General features: G+C 42.4%; 1 protein-coding gene across 2 annotated transcripts in view; it reads left to right on the top strand.

The window, feature by feature from the left end:
• Nucleotides 1-11,904, top strand: part of DNAAF9 (dynein axonemal assembly factor 9) — a 2,133,167-nt gene extending 2,121,263 nt beyond the window's left edge. The window contains exons 35-37 of one of the 2 annotated variants that reach the window (XM_069632250.1): nt 72-137; nt 444-537; nt 11,031-11,904. In XM_069632250.1, the coding sequence (XP_069488351.1) occupies nt 72-137; nt 444-537; nt 11,031-11,143 (273 nt within the window). In that variant the 3' untranslated portion in view covers nt 11,144-11,904. The remainder of the gene's footprint in view (nt 1-71; nt 138-443; nt 538-11,030) is intronic. The other variant, XM_069632251.1, reaches the window with a different exon arrangement.
• The last annotated feature ends 5,718 nt before the right edge of the window (nt 11,905-17,622 follow it).

The following is a 17,622-nucleotide window of genomic DNA, read 5'->3' as shown; positions in this document are numbered from 1 at the left end:
ACATAAGTGTGCAAATTATTGTGCTGTCTGATGTTTGCCTACTCATCACTAATTTCCAAATGTACACACAGAAACCACAGAGAAAACCCCTTCGAACAAGAGGAATGCTGACGCTGCAGGAGATTAAAAATATCCATGTAAGTGCAAGGGCTGAACTGATTTCCGATGTGGTTGTTGACCTGTTTTCATAGCTACTATGCTGACATATGGATATACTGTGTAAATAAGGTTGTTATAGCTTGTAGTCAGTGTAAAGCCAAGAATGTATACTAAAGTGGCCAATAAACTGTATTCTAATTTAAATTAAGTAATGATAATTAAATATTACTCATTTAAATCACTTTGGTTTCATATGAAAATGCAAGACTCAATTTTAAAGTGTGCATGTGTGTGTACAGTTTAATGCAAAGCTCATCAGTGGATTTGTTTGACATTTTTGGCAGGCAAAACATCATTTAGATCCACTTCCTGAGGGATACTTCTACAATGGAACGCAGTTTGTTAATTTTCTTGGTGAGAAAACGGACTATCATCCTTGTATCCTTCATGTTGAGCTATTATGAAAAACCTGGAAACTAAAATATGCAATTAATGGCTCTTATATGTTAACTGTGTTATGAGGGTTAAGCGTCATACTTTTTCTTTGAATTTTGAAAATCTTTTTTTTAAAACAGAATTGATTGAAAATGATGTTATTGTGCTCATATTTATTTCTTTAGATGCCTAGCGTGGGAATTATTCCCCAATGCTTATTGGAACTTCCCCTGCAATTCTACAGCTAAGCAACTTAAATGTGTTTTAAATGGGGCACTTGAGAAGAATAAACACTGATTTCGTGAAAATAAAATGTAGCTAAGCGCAGCTGAATGAACCTAGCAAGTGGTGTTTAGGTAGTGGATACATTTCTTTCACATCTTTGCCAACAGTGGGGTAAGATTTTCTTTTTGCAAAGTTTCCTCCAGAGATGTCTATGGGTCCACCTTTCTTTTTGCTTGCTTTGAACGTTGTCCTGACTTTTAGGAGGTAATTAAAGCCTTCTGCTTTACTTCCATTTCATGTTTTGCACATTCTTATGGGGAAACTAACTAGTACTGTGAGACTGTCTTTCTTTGAGAATTCCTGTATTGTTCCAATTGCATACAACACCTTATACTGAAGTGCATTTGGGATACTTTGTATCCTTATATCCTTTAATTGCTTTATGGTACTTTTTCAATGTCTCCAAGACAAGCTGGTGACAGCTGTGATATTTTTACTGTTTTAGCTGCATTTTACTTGTGCACTTTTGCCATAAATGGTTATTAAAGGTGGCTAGCACGAAAGGTTTGCCCTGCCACATGGTTTCTCGCTTGGCCATTCTCGTTCTATGGGCTCCTTCCTGGCTTCTCAGGTCAGGAAATTCCTTACATGGACATTCCGTTCCCATGGAATGCTGTGGCTTTCGTGGGTTAAGGGACGTTGTGGTTGTGTTGGAGAATGGGGCGTGGACTTTCTAATGGTTTCTTTCCTCCCATAGATTCCTCATCCATGATATCCCTATCCCAGTGCTGCTGTTCTCTGTAAACATTTCCGCCGCCAGGGGCACAAAGTTGCACCGCATCAGATCCGCCCGAAGCCTCTATGCGCCGCCTATGACATTGGGGCCAATATATATAGCAGCGCCTTGTCCCATGACCTCAGTTCCTTTTTTTCCACGCGCTCTGTTCGCTAATCAGGAATACGCTTTTCGAGTGTACTTTTTTCTCTGCGCTATGCCGACTCCATCGAAGGTCTCGGGCTTCAAATCTTTTGCAGACTGCGGCTGACAGATATCAGTCTCGGATCCACACTGGATTTGTTTGTATTGCTTGGGTGAGGATCACGTCACCCAGGATTCCGGCACGTGCCAGTTGATGCACTCGAAGGCCCTTCAGAAAAGGCCAGCAAAACTCTTCATGTTCATCCACAAGGTGAAAGGTGAAGCTCTGCGGTCTCTTTCAAAGTCGCATGGTGTGGACAGGTGCTCCAAAAACAAGGATGGCTTTGTGCAGGTAAAAGGATAAGAAGAAGCAGTATTGGAAGAGATCCCGCTCCCCTAGTGATTCCTCACACTGACATGCCTTTTCCTCTTCGTAGAAGAAGAGGTGTCGCTCCAGTGATTCTCCTTAGCATCTGGCACAGGTACCTTTTCCTACCAAATCCTGCATCATGGCGGAATGGGTGATCTTCCGCCTGATCTTGTTGGACAGCTTTGCCAAGGCACTGATGTCTCAGGCCTCACTGCCTGTGGCGCATTCAGTGGCGCCGTCAGCTTTGGCTGCAGCCCAACAGGTCCAACCACATCTATTGCGACTGGCAGTTTAACTGCTGTGGTCCAGTCGAGCACGCTTACGGGCTCGGGCCTGGACCAGAAAATGGCTGAGGTCCCTCTGTGACGACAGACCCTGCCTTCGGGCATCAAGGCTTCTGCACCAGCTCCAACTTCGTCAACACTGATTGGTGTTGTTGACATCAAGGCTGTGCAGGAATATGCCACACTCCCTATGGACGCCTTAATGTCAAAGATGTGCAACATCAATGATGAGGAGCGTGACAAGGTTCCCTTTGGTCAAGATTCTCTGCCTTCTAGGGAAGTGATAGATTTCCAGGAAGAGGTATGCGCGAAAGGTGAATTTCTCCAGCATGGGGTCGGGCATGGATTCACATGAATATTCCCCTTACTCAGGTTGGGAATCCTCTGTAAAAGAAAAACCATATCCACTTTAAAACTGTATTTCTCCTCTACACCAATCACGGTCTTCTGAGTCATACTGCCCCCATCCAATGACAGTCCTCTCCCTAAGCTCCAACCCTGGTGGCCATCTTCAGAATGTTCCTGCATGCTTCAGTGTTGGGAGTCCTCTTATTGCTTTCCCAGCTATTCTTTCATATTTAGAGTTTTTGGCTAATATTGGAAACATTTCTGACCGATTTTTGTCTCATCGTTCAACCGCAGTCTTTAGAGAGAAGGTCTCTCTTAACGCTAGACCAGGATTCCTTCCTAAGGTTGTTTCGTAATTCCACCTTTCACAGTCTGTTGACTTGTTGGTGTTCTACCCTCCTCCTCACCCCTCAAAGGAGGAAGAGCGCTTTCACCGTCTCAACCCGAAAAGAGCCTTGAGTTTTTATGTTGTCCGCACAGCGAAGTACATGAAGAGGGATCAGTTCGTCGCCCATTCTCTTTCCCGCAAGGGTTTTGCGATCACTGAACAAAACATCTCATGCTGGATCATTTTATGCATCTGTGAGTGCTACCAGTCGTCAGGAAAAGAAGTCGCACTAGGAATCAGGGCTCATTGCACCAGGGGATTCTCTGCTTCCATGGCGCTTTTAAGGCAGGGTTCCTGCTCGGGACATTTGCTGTGCTGCCACGTGGTCGTCATTACATATTTTTAAAAAGCATTATGCTTTGGACGTTGCAAGAGGAGCTGATGGAAGAGCGGTTCTGCAGAACCTGCTTGTATAATCCTTTCTGCTCTCATCCTTTTGCTTACTGCTGAGGGAGTCAAGATGAGGACTGCGGGAGAAAAGCAATACATTGAAGGAGAAATTACTTACCGTAATGATCTGTCTATGGATTCTTTTACCGCAGATTTATCACTCCTCCCAGCAGTCCCCGCTCAGAAAATGGTGTGGCTCTTCGCTTCTGATTCATGAAGTGGTTTGGCGATGGCTTTGGGGTGCTCCTCTCAATGAATACATTTAAAAAATAAAGAGAAAAAAAAATCATTTTCTGATTCTAATGTTTTTGACCTGTTGGTTTCTATTCCATAGTTGCTTTTTAAGGCTAGTTAGCCACCTTCCTTTTTCCTATGAGTCGAAAAATTGGAAGGAACTGAAGCATGGGGCGTAGTGACGTGGTATATATATGGCACATGACGTCACTTCCGCAGCTGAAGATCGTCGCGCAAGACCGAACGACGGCTGAGTCAAGGTCCACTACCCAGTCGAAAATTTTCAGAGCAGCAGAGCTGGATGATGGATATCGATCAAGATGAGGAATCTGCGGGAGAAGAAGCCATAGAAAGATTATTACGGTGAGTAATTTCTCCTTCAGTGGCAACTTCCAACGTAGAGCAACACCAACTTCATTAGACTTCTTCAGCCTCACACTTTGAACCTATTATGCCGGAAACAAGAAACCACATTAAACAAGAATCCAATTTAAAGCTCTTCAAAACTTCTTGGCAATTATGCTCTTTTCCCTCTGGATAATATGCTCCAGAAGGGTAACCTTTTTGCTGCCTTTCTTTCCCCTCTGAATCGACAACCAACTTCTGATCACAAGATAGTCTCTCTTTTCTTGTACGTTGGTTTTGGCAATGTAGGTTTTCACCTGCAGATTTGTATTTTGTAGCACATAAACAGTAAGCTCTATAGTCCATTAAGCCTCTCAATATTCCCCTCTTGTCGTGAGTATTGTTTGTTAAATTGGCTTTTCTGGTTTGTTATAAACTCTTGGCTTGGGTGTTACTTGTATGCTTTTGAAAAAATTACAGCTTTTTCTGTGGTGTTTTTGGTATTTCCACACTCTCATGCACTAATTTATACAGTCACTTGCTCTTAATATGCATAACCTTTGTGTGCTTCGTATAGTTTGGTATTCAGAATTTCAATTATTCTCGCTTTCACTCACTCGTGAGTGTAGCGGCTGGCTGTGAACATGGGGGCAGCGTTGTAGTACTCCTGAGTCACTTGCAAGGTGTGAACTCACCGGGTAAGTTACTCTTGTACGTTCTGATTGGTGTTCGCTGGTCTTCAGGGCTTGTGACATATCGCAGTCAGGTGGACAGCCTCCTCTGCCCATGCCACTGACAAATGGAGCCTCCTCTTCTCCGGCGAGGGTCAGGTGCAACCCAGCCACCTTGATCTTCATACGAGAGAACACTTACCTTGCTGTTGCTTTCAGCTGCCCAAACTCTGCACAAAGAAATATGAACGGGCAAGCGTCTTGACCTCATGCTTCCCACTGCGCAACCTCTGCAATTGGGAGATTAACAGGCTAAGACTCTCTCAGGACCCACCACGACTCTTGGTGATTCAATAGTACCAATGTCTTCTCTTGCCTCAGGCTTCCCACTCAGCTGCAAGCACGGCTTGCGCTCTTTCTTCCTCTTCCACAATTCAGCTTCTCCTCTCCCTTCCACCTCCACCACCTGCACCTGAGGGGCCTTTTTAAGTTTCCCAGTCCCCTCAGGTGTAGGTAATTTGCACCTATTAAGAGATCACACCCACTATAGTGTTCCTCTGCATCCCTCTTCCTTGTCCCAGTACTGAGGGAATTATGGGACTCAAAATCCCTGGCAACAAAGTTGATTTTTCTAGCTCTTTGTGTTATGTTAATTTGTCTTTTGTTTCTTACAATATTCCCTGTAGACATATTACACAAATCATTTACCAATTTGGTTTGAAACGAGAAATAAGGTGGTCTAAACTTTTGGTGTTTATTTACAGACTGCTGTCCATTGCCCTCTTCTGAGTTATGGGAATACTGAGCTCTATTTTTGAGATTGGGTTTTAGTCCCCTTTTTTTCACAGACGCTTTGGCTGATTTTACCCACATTGAGGTGTTCAACCAGAGGCACAGTTAGATTATCGTGGCAACAAGTGATTGCTCTGTCTCACCCCATGGATTTCTCATCTCCCTGGGCCTTTTCTCCTCCCAGGTGATCCTCCTGCCAAGCACCACCAACAAGGTCAGGATCAGGAAGCGTCTGCCTTTCCCAGGCCACCTAGGTAGAGAATTTAGGCAGGGATTTGGTGAGGGATCCATAGGATTCATCACAGCACCCAGGGTTTTCACAAAACTGCCATCAGTGGTAGCGGCTCACCTCAGGAGGGGGGCATGCATGTCTTTCCTTACCTGGACGACTGGCTTTTCTAAACTCACTCTCCGGAGCTACTGTCTGAGAATCTGCTCCACACATGTACTCTGTTGAACAGTTTGGACTTTTCCCTTTTCTTCAAAAAGTCTCATGTTCTGCCATCCCAGCCTCTCCAATTTATCGAGGCAGCCTTGGACACTCGCCTGGGCAGGGCTTGCCCACCCAAGGATCGAGTGGCATACATCTTTCAGATGGTAAATGTCCTCCAGTCCCAGGAACAAGTCTGTGCCTCTGCCTTACTGGGCCTCATGGCCTCCTGAATCCTAGCGGTGACGGAGGCCAGGCTGCGCATGAGATTGCTTTAGTGGCTTCTCTGTTGCCAATGATTATAGTTCTGGGGCCAAATTTCAAACCTTTTACAGGTCTCTGATCAGGTGGCCCCGATTCTTGCATGGTGGGCTGTGTGGGACAACTTGCTGAGAGTTGCTTTGTTTCATCAGCCTTGGCCCCAGGTGACAGTTGTCACAGACACATCTCTGACTGTCTGGGGCACTCACCTGTCGGACCTGATAGTGGGCAACCTGTGGTTGCCCACAGAGTCTTGGGAACACATCAGCTTGCTAGAGTTGAGGGCGATCAGACTGGCCCTGGTCGTTTTCCTCCCCTCTGTGAAATGCACAACTGTTCTGGTCCTGACAACAGTGGCCATGCACTACCTCAAAAAACAAGTGGCATGTGATCCTTGCCTCTGTGCAGAGAAGAAATGTGACTGTGGTTCTCGGCTCTGGCAAACAGCATCTCTCTGATGGCAGCTCATCTAGCAGGAAGAGAGAATCTGACCGTGTACGCCTTAAGCAGACCGACTTCAGCCTTCCACGGATGGGAGCTTTGCTAGGAGGTTCTGGAGGTGATCTTCTCCTTTTGGGGGACTCCTGAAGTTGACTGCTTGCTTTCAGTGTCAACTGGAAGTGCAAGTTCTTCTTGAGGGAATTCTTTCTCGGCAGGGAGCTCTGGGTGGATGCACTGATGGTCTAGTCTACTTTCGACCTCCTTTATGCGTTCCCGCCGTTCGCTGTCATTGTGCTGGCTCTCAGGAGGTTGCGCCTGTTTGGAATCACGTTGATCCTGATCGCTCCGGATCCACCTGGAGAACATGGTATTTGGAGTTACTGGACATGCACATCTACCCTCCCCGGTGCCTTCCGAGGAGACTCGCTGTTAGGCAGAATCCTGTGCAGTTCCTTTGGGGACCACTGCAAGAAGATTAAGACTACAGGAGTAAGCAGTAAACCCAATTGGTAGCAGTCTGCACCACCCAGATTTACCTGGTAGCTGTGGCTGAGCAGTCATACTTCTCTCAAGAAGAGTTAGGCAGTATACAGAGGATACACAATATGGCCAAAAGCACAGTAGAACAAGCAAACACTGACCAGAGCTTTGTATCAAAAGTATATAATTATTTATTTAACACACACTTTAGAAAATACACTAGCACTATTAATCAAAGCAAGTTCAAAACACAATCAGAAATGTATACACACCTCCCTTAAGCATTATTTAGACAAGTCTAAGTTAAAGTACCACTTTTTGTCAAAACAGAGGTGAGAGTATAACTTAGATGGCACTCCAATAATTAAATAAAGGAGAGAAAAAGGCAGGTCATAAAGATAAAACAGTTCCCAACACTTTTAAGAGACAAAAACAAGTTATTGAAGGCAGAGTCTACTGTAGAGCCAAAGTTCATTGGCCAGGCCCACTTTAAATGGAGCAAGGTGAAATGTGCCCAAGATCACACAGTTGCGAAATGCATTCAAGTCTTTGCAGAAATGTTGCAAAGAGGTTGGGGTGGTTCAAAAGATAAAGTTAGAAGGTCTGCGGGCCAGCCCAGTTGGAAAGCCAAGAATTTAAGGGTCACCTTTAGCAATCCGAAAAAAGGGAGGCCAGGTGGAACACAGTACCTTTAAAGTTGAGGAAGCTCCAGCGGTAGCAGTTGTTCCTGGCAGCGGGTGCAGTTCATGGTTTTGACAAGATGAAGAGAGGATCTCGTCGAGGAGGAAACTTGGAGTGGTTGCACTGCCCAGGGAAGAAATCAGCAGCGGAGTTCGTCGGTTAAAAGGTGCGTTCCTGTTATTCGCGGTCACAGTGGTGAAGCTTGGCTATCCGGCAGCTGGGGTGCTTGGCACGGGCGATTCGACCAAGACGTCCTGGAAGGCGAAATGGCGAACTGGTTGATCCCACCAGCTCAGAGGAAGAAGACTCTTTCAGCAGAAGATCTTCTCTTGTCATCGGAAAAATGGTGAGGTCATTGCAGCAGGGCTCCACCGGTGGTGTCGTCGTTGCAGATGACTCAGCTTCTCCCCTCTTTGGATTTCTTAGGTCCTGTGGCGACTTCTGAAGTTCCAGTCCCAAAAGCCCTGCTTTTATGCAGAAAAAACCGCATTCAACAGCCTATCTGTCACTCAAACATGCTAAGTGGTGAGCCGGGCGGCTCACCACTGGCCCAATCAGAACAAAGTGTGACCTGGGTTGCTAAGGCAATGCAGTCCAGGGTGCCAATTCCCCCACCCACACATCCTGTGGAACCCAGACAGAGCGGCACCAGTTGGAGGGCTTTTGTGGAGAAGCCTGCCAAAAAGTGGAACATAAGGGCCCGACCTTGGTTGGAGTTACGGAGACGGACACGAACGCCATTTTAGAAAAGAGTTCTGGCAAAAAGACCCAACCAGTGATTTAATATTAAATAAATAAACCAGCGGTATCTTTAACTTTGCACCAAAAAGTGGTGCGTCTAAAATCAATGGGAAAATCCCATAGGAAATATTCTGGTGGAATATTTTGCGTGGTAACCACTGCCACCAGCCAGAAACTCGACAAGGGGGCACTGGACAGTGCCCCCTTGAAAACAGACCCAGGAGCAATCGAATTAACCCCTTCCAGTACTTCCACAATATGATGGTTTGTACTGGTTCTTTTCACAATTTTGGACTAGTAAAGTCAATGGTGGCTTTACATGCCCTGGGAGACAGTAGTCAGTCCCAGGGTATGGAGTCTGTTTGTGGGTCACTATGACACCCCTGTGTTACTGCACTGAGGGTGCTGTGTAACACCTACACAAAAACAGATGATACCTTATGGAGTAAAAAAAAAAAAACATAGCCCATAAGCACACAAAAAGTCACAGACATACCTCAACTCATGCGTACGAGTGCGAGGAAAAGAGTCTCACTCTTAGCAGGAGAAAAAAACAAACCCCAAAAATCCAGCAAAGCTGCTGGGGGACTCACTAGGTTTGGGAAATTAGCCTTATAAGAGAATTCCCCCTAACAGTCGCCTTCCTCTCCCTGACGGAGGGGTGGGTCCTCTACTCGAACCTCAGCAGCCTGAACCTTTGTTTCAATTGATTGCCTTTCTCCAACAGCAGGCGTAGTGGACCTCTACCAGGCCGTCGACCATCGATCCGTCTTGTTCTGCGTCTGGTCGTCCGCTTCGCATGTGATGTCAGGCATCTTATAAATACTACATCACTATGCCCCAACCTCCGTTCCTTTTTTCCGCGTGCTAAAACGGTGCTTGGGAACACAGAGCTTCGACTCTCTCCATGTTTCTGTGAGAAAACTTATTTTTTCACAAAATCCTCGAGGAAAGATGACCAGCTTTGCGTTGGTGATGCTGGTGCTCATACTGACAGGGCTGTGACCAAACAAATCCTGTCCAGGTGGATCATTCTCTGCATCTCAGAATGGTGGCAAAGATGTGCCTGATGTTCTCAGTGCTCATTCTACCAGGGGAGTGGCTGCCACCTCTGCCCTGTAGACGGGGAGTCCCTGTCCTTGATATTTGCCAGGTGGCAATGTGGGCATCTTTGCACCCGTTTGCTAAGCATTACTGCTTGGATTCCCTTTCAGGTCAGGATGCCTATTTAGGCAGGGCAATGCTCCAGAGTTTTCTGATTTAAGTGGTGTCCTTTCTTCTTCCCTCCTCCTGATTTACGTGCTGCTTTGGGAGCCTGTCATAGATGAGGAATCCGTGGCAGGAAAGAATCCATTAGAAGAACAAATTCCTTGCCTCTCTGTAATGTCCTTTCAGGTAGATGTTCCTCCAGAGCCAAGTACTTTGTTCTATAGCCCAATATTGAAATGTGTATGTCATAACAGTGCATGTTTGGAAAAACAATCTGGTGCCCCAGCAGAAAGGTTTGGACCCTGCTTTCAAGGCTGATTGTCGCCAAGCCTTGCCGTTTCTGTGCACTACCCATGCTCTGGTTATGAAGCTCACACACGCACGCATTAGTTTAAACACAGCTCACGACATCAGCATATGGAGAGAATCGTTAAACCCATTAAAAAAAATAAGACAAAAGTAAAGCCTAGGATCTTCTTACTCGATTGTATGTTATTTAGGATGTAAAACTTCAAGCGTTCATACTATTCAAAATAAAAATGAAATTAAAAGTAAAACAGTAGCAGAGGGGTTGGAACCCAAGCTCCCATTGCTCAAGTATTGTCCAATTCTCCACACTTTACTATGCACTTGTTGAGAAGCACATATATAAGGTTTAACATTGCATTGTACGTCACCATGGGGCAAATGGCTTTCACCCCGGCTGAGGTAGCGGGTAGCGGTAGGACCGAGCGACTGAGAATAAAGCTCTGGTCCTGCAGGTAAGTGTGGAGGGGGTGGGGAAGAGGTTCGGTTTTGGGGGGTGGCAACAGGGAGAGGCTCCATTTTTGTTCCCCATATTACACCAAAAGAAAGATGGTACCACCTGGGGAAGGGCCTCGAATGGCTGGAACAGCGGGCGGAGAATGTGTATTCTTGCCTTCTGTTCCAGCCACCTGATTGACTCAGCACCCTTCACCGGGTAGAAATGCAATTAAACGCCTGCACTACCAGCCCATAGAGAATTCAGCATGTTGGATATTGATAAAACTGTGCATGTGAGCTGGAGAAAAGAATATGTCTGGAGGGTCTCCTATCTCTGCATAATTTATACTGCGTGTCAGGCAATATCAGAAATATTGTGAACAGTACTATGTGTTGTGAGCATGTGCCCTGGTGTCTCCTGGTGCTGGGAAAATTAAGCATCTGGGAATTGAGCTTGGATTGATTCCGCCTGGTAATATGAGTTGATAACTTTATACCATTATTATATGATTTTTCAAGTTGCCCTTAACATTTTGTCATCAGTAATGGACCATTTCATAAATGATTATATGGAGGCAGCCAACAAAGAAATTGAGAAGTACAATAAAGAACTGGAACTTCAAGAATATCATGACGTCTTTGACCCAAAGATATAAATGAACACATTTCTTGGTCTGAATTATTATTCTTCACCAGCATATTGTTTATAAGATAATTTTACCAGTCATGAAAAGCAATGATTCCAAAGGGTTAAGATGCCGTTTTGTGGGAGCCCTACATCCGTCCACGTGCTTGCTGGTTATGGTGTCTGACACCTGCGTTGTTCTTTGCCTCATGTTTACAATGTCCAGTTGCTTGGCCTTTTTCCTTTATTCCAAGGCATTAACCAGTTTTAGTGTTTTTGGACACTTGCTATGAATGGCTCAGAAAGTGCAGGTGGTAAGAGTAAATGGATAAACTTACGCCCTACATTTGATAGCCATATTGTCAATATGGCTTAAACCACAAGTTCGGATGCAGACATCGGACCAAAGTCCACATGAAGAACTTAACATTCCAAAACATACAAGAGGGTCCAGTTTGCTAAACAATGTGTGCAAATAGCAAAGTATATATGATGTGTTATGGCCTCTCATTTTCAGCGTGTAGTCGTAGGTCATCTAGTCTGACGTGTCCCTAAATCTCCAGGTTAGCATTCTTTCAGATTCTAACATTTTCCATAATTCTACTGTGCATTTCAAAATTAGTCCAGTACTCTTGGAGGTAGATATGTCACCCAAAATCATTTTAAAAAACATAAACGGAGGGAGATAAATCGAAAGTGTGTTTCAGGTTTACCAGTAGGTAAAAGCAGACCTCGTCTTTTTTCTCTAACAATTTTCAAAAATTGGTTTGGTGGACATATGTGCCCCTGTCTTTAAAAAAAAAAAAAAAAATTCAAATGGCTTTTTCTCAGAGGGGTCTTTTGTTGTAGCCCTATGCCTGCCACTGAGATTGATATATTGCATATCATCTAAATGAAATTATGATTGGAATGGAGCCTATGCACATGCACACGCCGGCAATGCTTAAATAGTACACAATATGTGCTATATAAGTCAAATTAAACATGATTAGTCAAACATTTGACGGTATGTGATGTACACAGCTTCACTTTCATTCTGCGCATTCTTCCCTGTTCTATATAGCTAATGAAAAATACACCTTTATGGCGTCAAGTTTTTATTTGACCTGCGCCTGTGCTTTCATTTAATATTCATGTATAGGCCTCATATTTGTGTTAAGATATGTATTTGATGATGGATTGGCAAGTCACTTACCCCATGACCTTCACTTGACTGCCCTATTACAATCTAACTCCCAAGTAAACGTTTCCTTTAAAGTTCCACTTTTCATGTAGGGCATTGAATTCTCAGACGTGGGACCCACAGCATGGTAATAGCCATACAAGACACTTAAGCATTTCAGAAACAACTACTTAGAACCACTTGCCGTCCAACTGGTAAAAATTGACAAGTAATCTACACATATTCTGTATAAATTAAGCTATTGAAGAAGTGTTTGTCCAACGTTTCTGCTGTACATTTCCATGTTAATGATGGAACCACAAGCCCTATGGCTCCTTCCTTTCAGCACAGCTGTGCATCTGCTGAATTCTCTTTGCAGAAAGATGGGATTTAAAAAGATGACATCTTTTTTCCCTGCATCTGTAGGTTAGATGCCTCTTTAATAGAAGAAGCTCAAGAGTAACTGAGAGCATTCCCTTTTAAAAATTGAGTGATATGCACTTGGATACAATAGAGTTGTTGGACAACTGTTGGGGACACTTCATGAAATTCACTGTACTCGTATTGAACATGAAGATTATCCCCAAAACCCAGAAGTATCGTTTTTTTCTGTTGTTGATCATCTGGCAAGATTCCAGAATAGAAATTTAGAACATAATTTAATGTAGAATCGAATTAAATGGTTGTGTTATGATTGGTTTCTAAGCTTATTTATATTTTCTTGATGGGCCATTAGATTTAGAGATTGACTGTAATTTCATGCACTATGGACTTTATCTTGCGTTTGCAAATCCCTTAAATGCAAGAAAATGATCTGAAATGTTTGTACGCTCCATATAGCAGGTACAACCTATCATATAAAAGCTTATGAAACCTGAATATGCAAATTCTCCCAGTCAGAAAGATGGCTGTTGATATTGACTTACTGAAATAAGATAAAAGTGGATTTTATGTGATGTACCATTGTTTAAAAAAGGAACACTATTGTGACCTTTAGTGTATATGAGCTAATTTAGGGTGAGCTCATACTAGACTATAGCCTTCATAAATGACAAAGCAAGTTAGTTGCTTTGTCAATTATTAATTGTATCTTTACGTGAACACTGTTAGACCATGTGTCAGTTCGCATTCTTCTCTTCACTGCTATTTGTATTTTTGTCAGAGAAAGCCATATATCAAGAATATATATATATTTTTTAAACTTGCGTAACTTAGACATACAAGTTGAGACTTTAGAAGTAAAGAGGATCTTGTCTTGGAAAATAAGCTTACGTAGGTTATAAGTGCAATTTATTAATTGAAGTAGATAGAACTTGTTAGTTAACTTGCTGCTGGTCTCTATTAACTTAATTATGTGCAGTGTTAAGTCTTTTCAAGTTGATATCAAGAAATGTATAGGTGCCTATTTTTTGGATAATTCATTGTAGAACACATTCTACAAATAAACTAAAAAAGAAATGAGAGAAGCAAAATGTACTGTAGGACACTGCACATTTACTAGTTTTTAGAGCTACTGGGTGAGCATTTCAATGTGATGATCTAGATACTGTTTAGTGCATGCTAAGTGGAAGAAAATATTCTCGTAATCGATCAAGACCTTTCACCAGACTGGTACTATTTCAATGAAGATGGTGACTATTTTTTTGTAATGATACAATTTGATTACCTCAACTTTGAACTTAAAACTGTGATTTTTTAAAAAATGAATTGCAGACTGTGACAGCTCTATTTTTTTGAAACACAGCAGTGCCTTGCTTATGGCGCCATTGATGCACTAAATGGATGCAACAAGTGATTGTCATTGGCTGTATTTTTTCTCACCCCATCTTTTAAGGGGAAACAGTGATGGTGAAAGGACTTCCAAGAAATGTATCTAGGTGATCTAATAGCACATACTGTAGAGGTGAATTGTAGGAAAAGAAACTCTTTGAGGACTAACCTGTATTAAAAAAAATCAAATTGTAATGTTTTTGCATATAGGAGCAGTGACTGATGGAATGCGTGTTGTTAAGTGATAGCAGCACATTTAAAGTTACCATTTTTCACTGCTCGCATTGGAAATGTGTATTTACTGTATTGATTTCTCAGAAGTGTCTTGTTTATAAGTTTTTGTAGCCAGGGTAAAACTTAAAACTGAGCATCTCTGTAAACTGATAAGTACAAGAAATCAAGTGCCATTACACTGTGTCTATATTTATACTGAGTTTCAGAGCAGCTAACAGTGACTTGAACCCAGGCATATTTTGTGTCACACAAAGTGCTATGATAGTCCTCAAGGGGTTTAATACTTGCTTTGCTAACCTTATTGTTGGCAGCTTGGTTTTATTATCACAAGAGTGAGTGTGATTACAAGTTACTGAAGTTATAGGGAGGCAACAAAAATGTGAGAAGCTTAAAAGGGGAACACCTGCAATCTAAACCACCAATTGACCTATTTGAAACATTACTTTTGTTGTTTGAAAGCTGCTGATTTTGAGCTTGTTCGAGAGTTGCAGAAATGTGTAATGTCGAACAGAAATGCTCAGTTACATGGATGAGTTCAGTTGCATTTAAAGGTGATCCCTAGTAGGCGGACTTTGAGATGTTTTCTTATGAATTTGCACATTTACAAGCTCTAAACACCAATGTGGTGTATCCTTAAAAGGGAAAAACTTAACTAGTATAGAAAATTGCAAACTGTGAGTTGTTAGACATTGTTGGTGTGATTTTAGCTAAACAAGTGTACCTCGAAATATTAGTATGCGATTGCCTCATTTTTACACAGTTGTTTAATGCTAATATGATAAAAAAGATCTCACTTTACAATGTGCCAAAAGTAATTTTTTATACTAGTTTTCAATGCTTGGAATTTTTTTAAACGTGTTAAATTAAACCTTCTTTCCACAAATACTACTGTAACTTCAGTGAAACTGAATTGTGTGATTGAAGCATATTTTGCTTTTTATTGTATTTATTACAGTACTTGTTCCATATATATTATATTACCTTTCATTTATTTTTGTATTGTCTTATATGTTTTTACCTGCAGTTGGTTGAATGTGATTTTTACACCTGTAATTTCAGTGTGATAAACCAATAAACTTTCATCTGTTAATGGTGTTTAATTGCTTCCCTTAAGTCTGTGCTGATAGTTTTCTGCTCATAGGGTACACGCTGAAGGTGACAACTGGCTACTAATTCCCTGAGATCGTATCATGAACGGTTTCATTGAACACAATACATGCTTTGGAAAGAACCAAATCTTTAGCTGTTAGTTTTCATTTATTTTTTTATTGGATGTAATTGATTATGGCTTTCACGCCCCAGGAGGGCGGGCGGACATGACTTGTAACAGCCCGCCAGCCCGAGGGCTGTTGGCCGTTACGGCCCATGTCCGCCACCCTCCCGGGCTTGAAAGCCATTCACACCCCTGGGTTCATCCAGGGTGCAAATGGCTTTCCTGTTTTCCGCTCGGGAGATTCGGGCTGCATGTGTTTCCTGAGGGAAAATAAAAAGGTGGCTGCTGCCATAGGGAAAAAAGACTAAGTCCCTTTTCCATTTCTATGGTGAAACAGAGCGGGTGGTGCGGGTGACTGGAGCTCAAAGCCCTTGTCCAAGAGATAAGTGTGGAGTGTGGGGGAGATGTTTTGTTTAGTTTGAGGCAACCGAGGGGCGGAGAGGCTCACTGTTGCCTCCCCCATTTAAAAAAATGGAGTTGTCCAGAGTAGGGCCTTGGGTGGCTGGAACAGCGTGCAGGTAATGTATATTCTCACTCGCTGTACCAGCCACCTGATTGGCCAAGGGCCCTTCCCTGGGTCTGAATTTTCTTTTTTTTTACCTCCATATATCATTCCATTAATGCTTGAATCAAAATGCATTGAACTTGCTTTGCTGAAGAAGACAACATTTATATCTTTGTGATTCCCCCACAAAAGAGGGGTTTCTCAATAAATCATTCAATTACAGTTAAACAAGCGATGAAGACCCCTCTGGCATGGGGGAATCCTGAAAGATGTTGCTGAATTAAAAGGGTTTCAGACCAGAAGGGAAAGGCTTTTGATTAGCTGGTGGATTAATTGAGATGCACAACTCTAAGAAGTTTCCAGCAATTAATTACAGGTGGAATTAAAGATATTGCAGGAGAATTTCTATAAAGTTCAGTACTTCAATATGCCCTAAAAGTGCAGTTGGTGGGAGAATTGGTTGTGTACTTAGTTAGCCAATAGAGAGAAATGTTCTGGAGAAACAAATTCTTCTATGCTGTTCAGGGCCATTTCATCGTTTTCTGCACACCACTTAGGGCAACGCAAAAAGGGAAAGGGATGTAGGGTCACTGGCACCGGTGTGTGTTGCAGAATCCTTGAGAGGTAGCCGCAGGGGAACACTTCTGATTGATTCAGCTGTGATGTCTACACATTTATTATTAACTTGACAGGCTTCATAAAATTGGCAATAGTTTTGCTAAAACGATATTGGATCCTTATATACACTTTGAGAATGCAAGGAGTCCTATGTTATTGGAGTTGTCCTTATATAGTTACAAGTGTTTTGGAATGGTTGGTTGCAGAGAATCTAAGTTGGTTATTTTTCGTATAACTGGCCAGATCTGAACATTAATAGATATCACAAGCTCTTGCTATGTTCTGAATTTGTAGAGGCAAAGAGGTTCATAGCAGCCTGCTGAAGAAATGTCGGAGATCCAGAGAATATCAGCAGTGAGGGACGATATCGGTGAAAAGAGAATACTTTACGATGAAGTGATTTTCCATAGTAGGGGGCTCTTTGCAAGTTAGATAGCATAATAAAATGGTTACATGTGATGTTTTCGAGAAAAAAACAAATAATTATTTTTTGAAAATCCCAAAACATCGGAAATAAAATAACACATTTTACTACTATTCCCATTCCCCACTACAATTGTACTCTTTTGAAAAATTAGTTATTTTTTTGTTCGTTGTTTTCTTTTCTTTCAAAATTAATTCTTTGTTTTTCGTTGAGATCGCTGCATACCAGTAAAGTTAGGTGAATACTATGCAAAGCACCCACCCTTGAGTAATCTTTAAATGTACAAGTTTCAAATACATTTTTGCTAATGACTTTATAGCTGCCTGGACCCAACATGGGCTACTATTCAGAGGTAGTCCAATATATTTAAGTATATAATAGTAGGGTCACGTTGCAGTAAGTCTTCAATCAATTTCTTAACAAACACATCTAAATACATTACTTAGTTATATGTCACTTATTATGCCTTTATTCTTATGCCAACATTAACAAAATGGGCCATGTGCAAATGTTACGCTCATCTAGGGCACAAAGCACTACTTAAACTTTAACAATGTATTCAAATTTCAATCCAATTTACATTT

The sequence above is a fragment of the Ambystoma mexicanum genome, chromosome 6q (assembly GCF_040938575.1).
Source record: "Ambystoma mexicanum isolate Mex_15411 chromosome 6q, UKY_AmexF1_1, whole genome shotgun sequence".
Lineage (NCBI taxonomy): Eukaryota > Metazoa > Chordata > Amphibia > Caudata > Ambystomatidae > Ambystoma > Ambystoma mexicanum.
The sequence above is the reverse complement of the archived record's forward strand: the minus strand, read 5'-3'. Positions and strand labels throughout refer to the sequence as shown.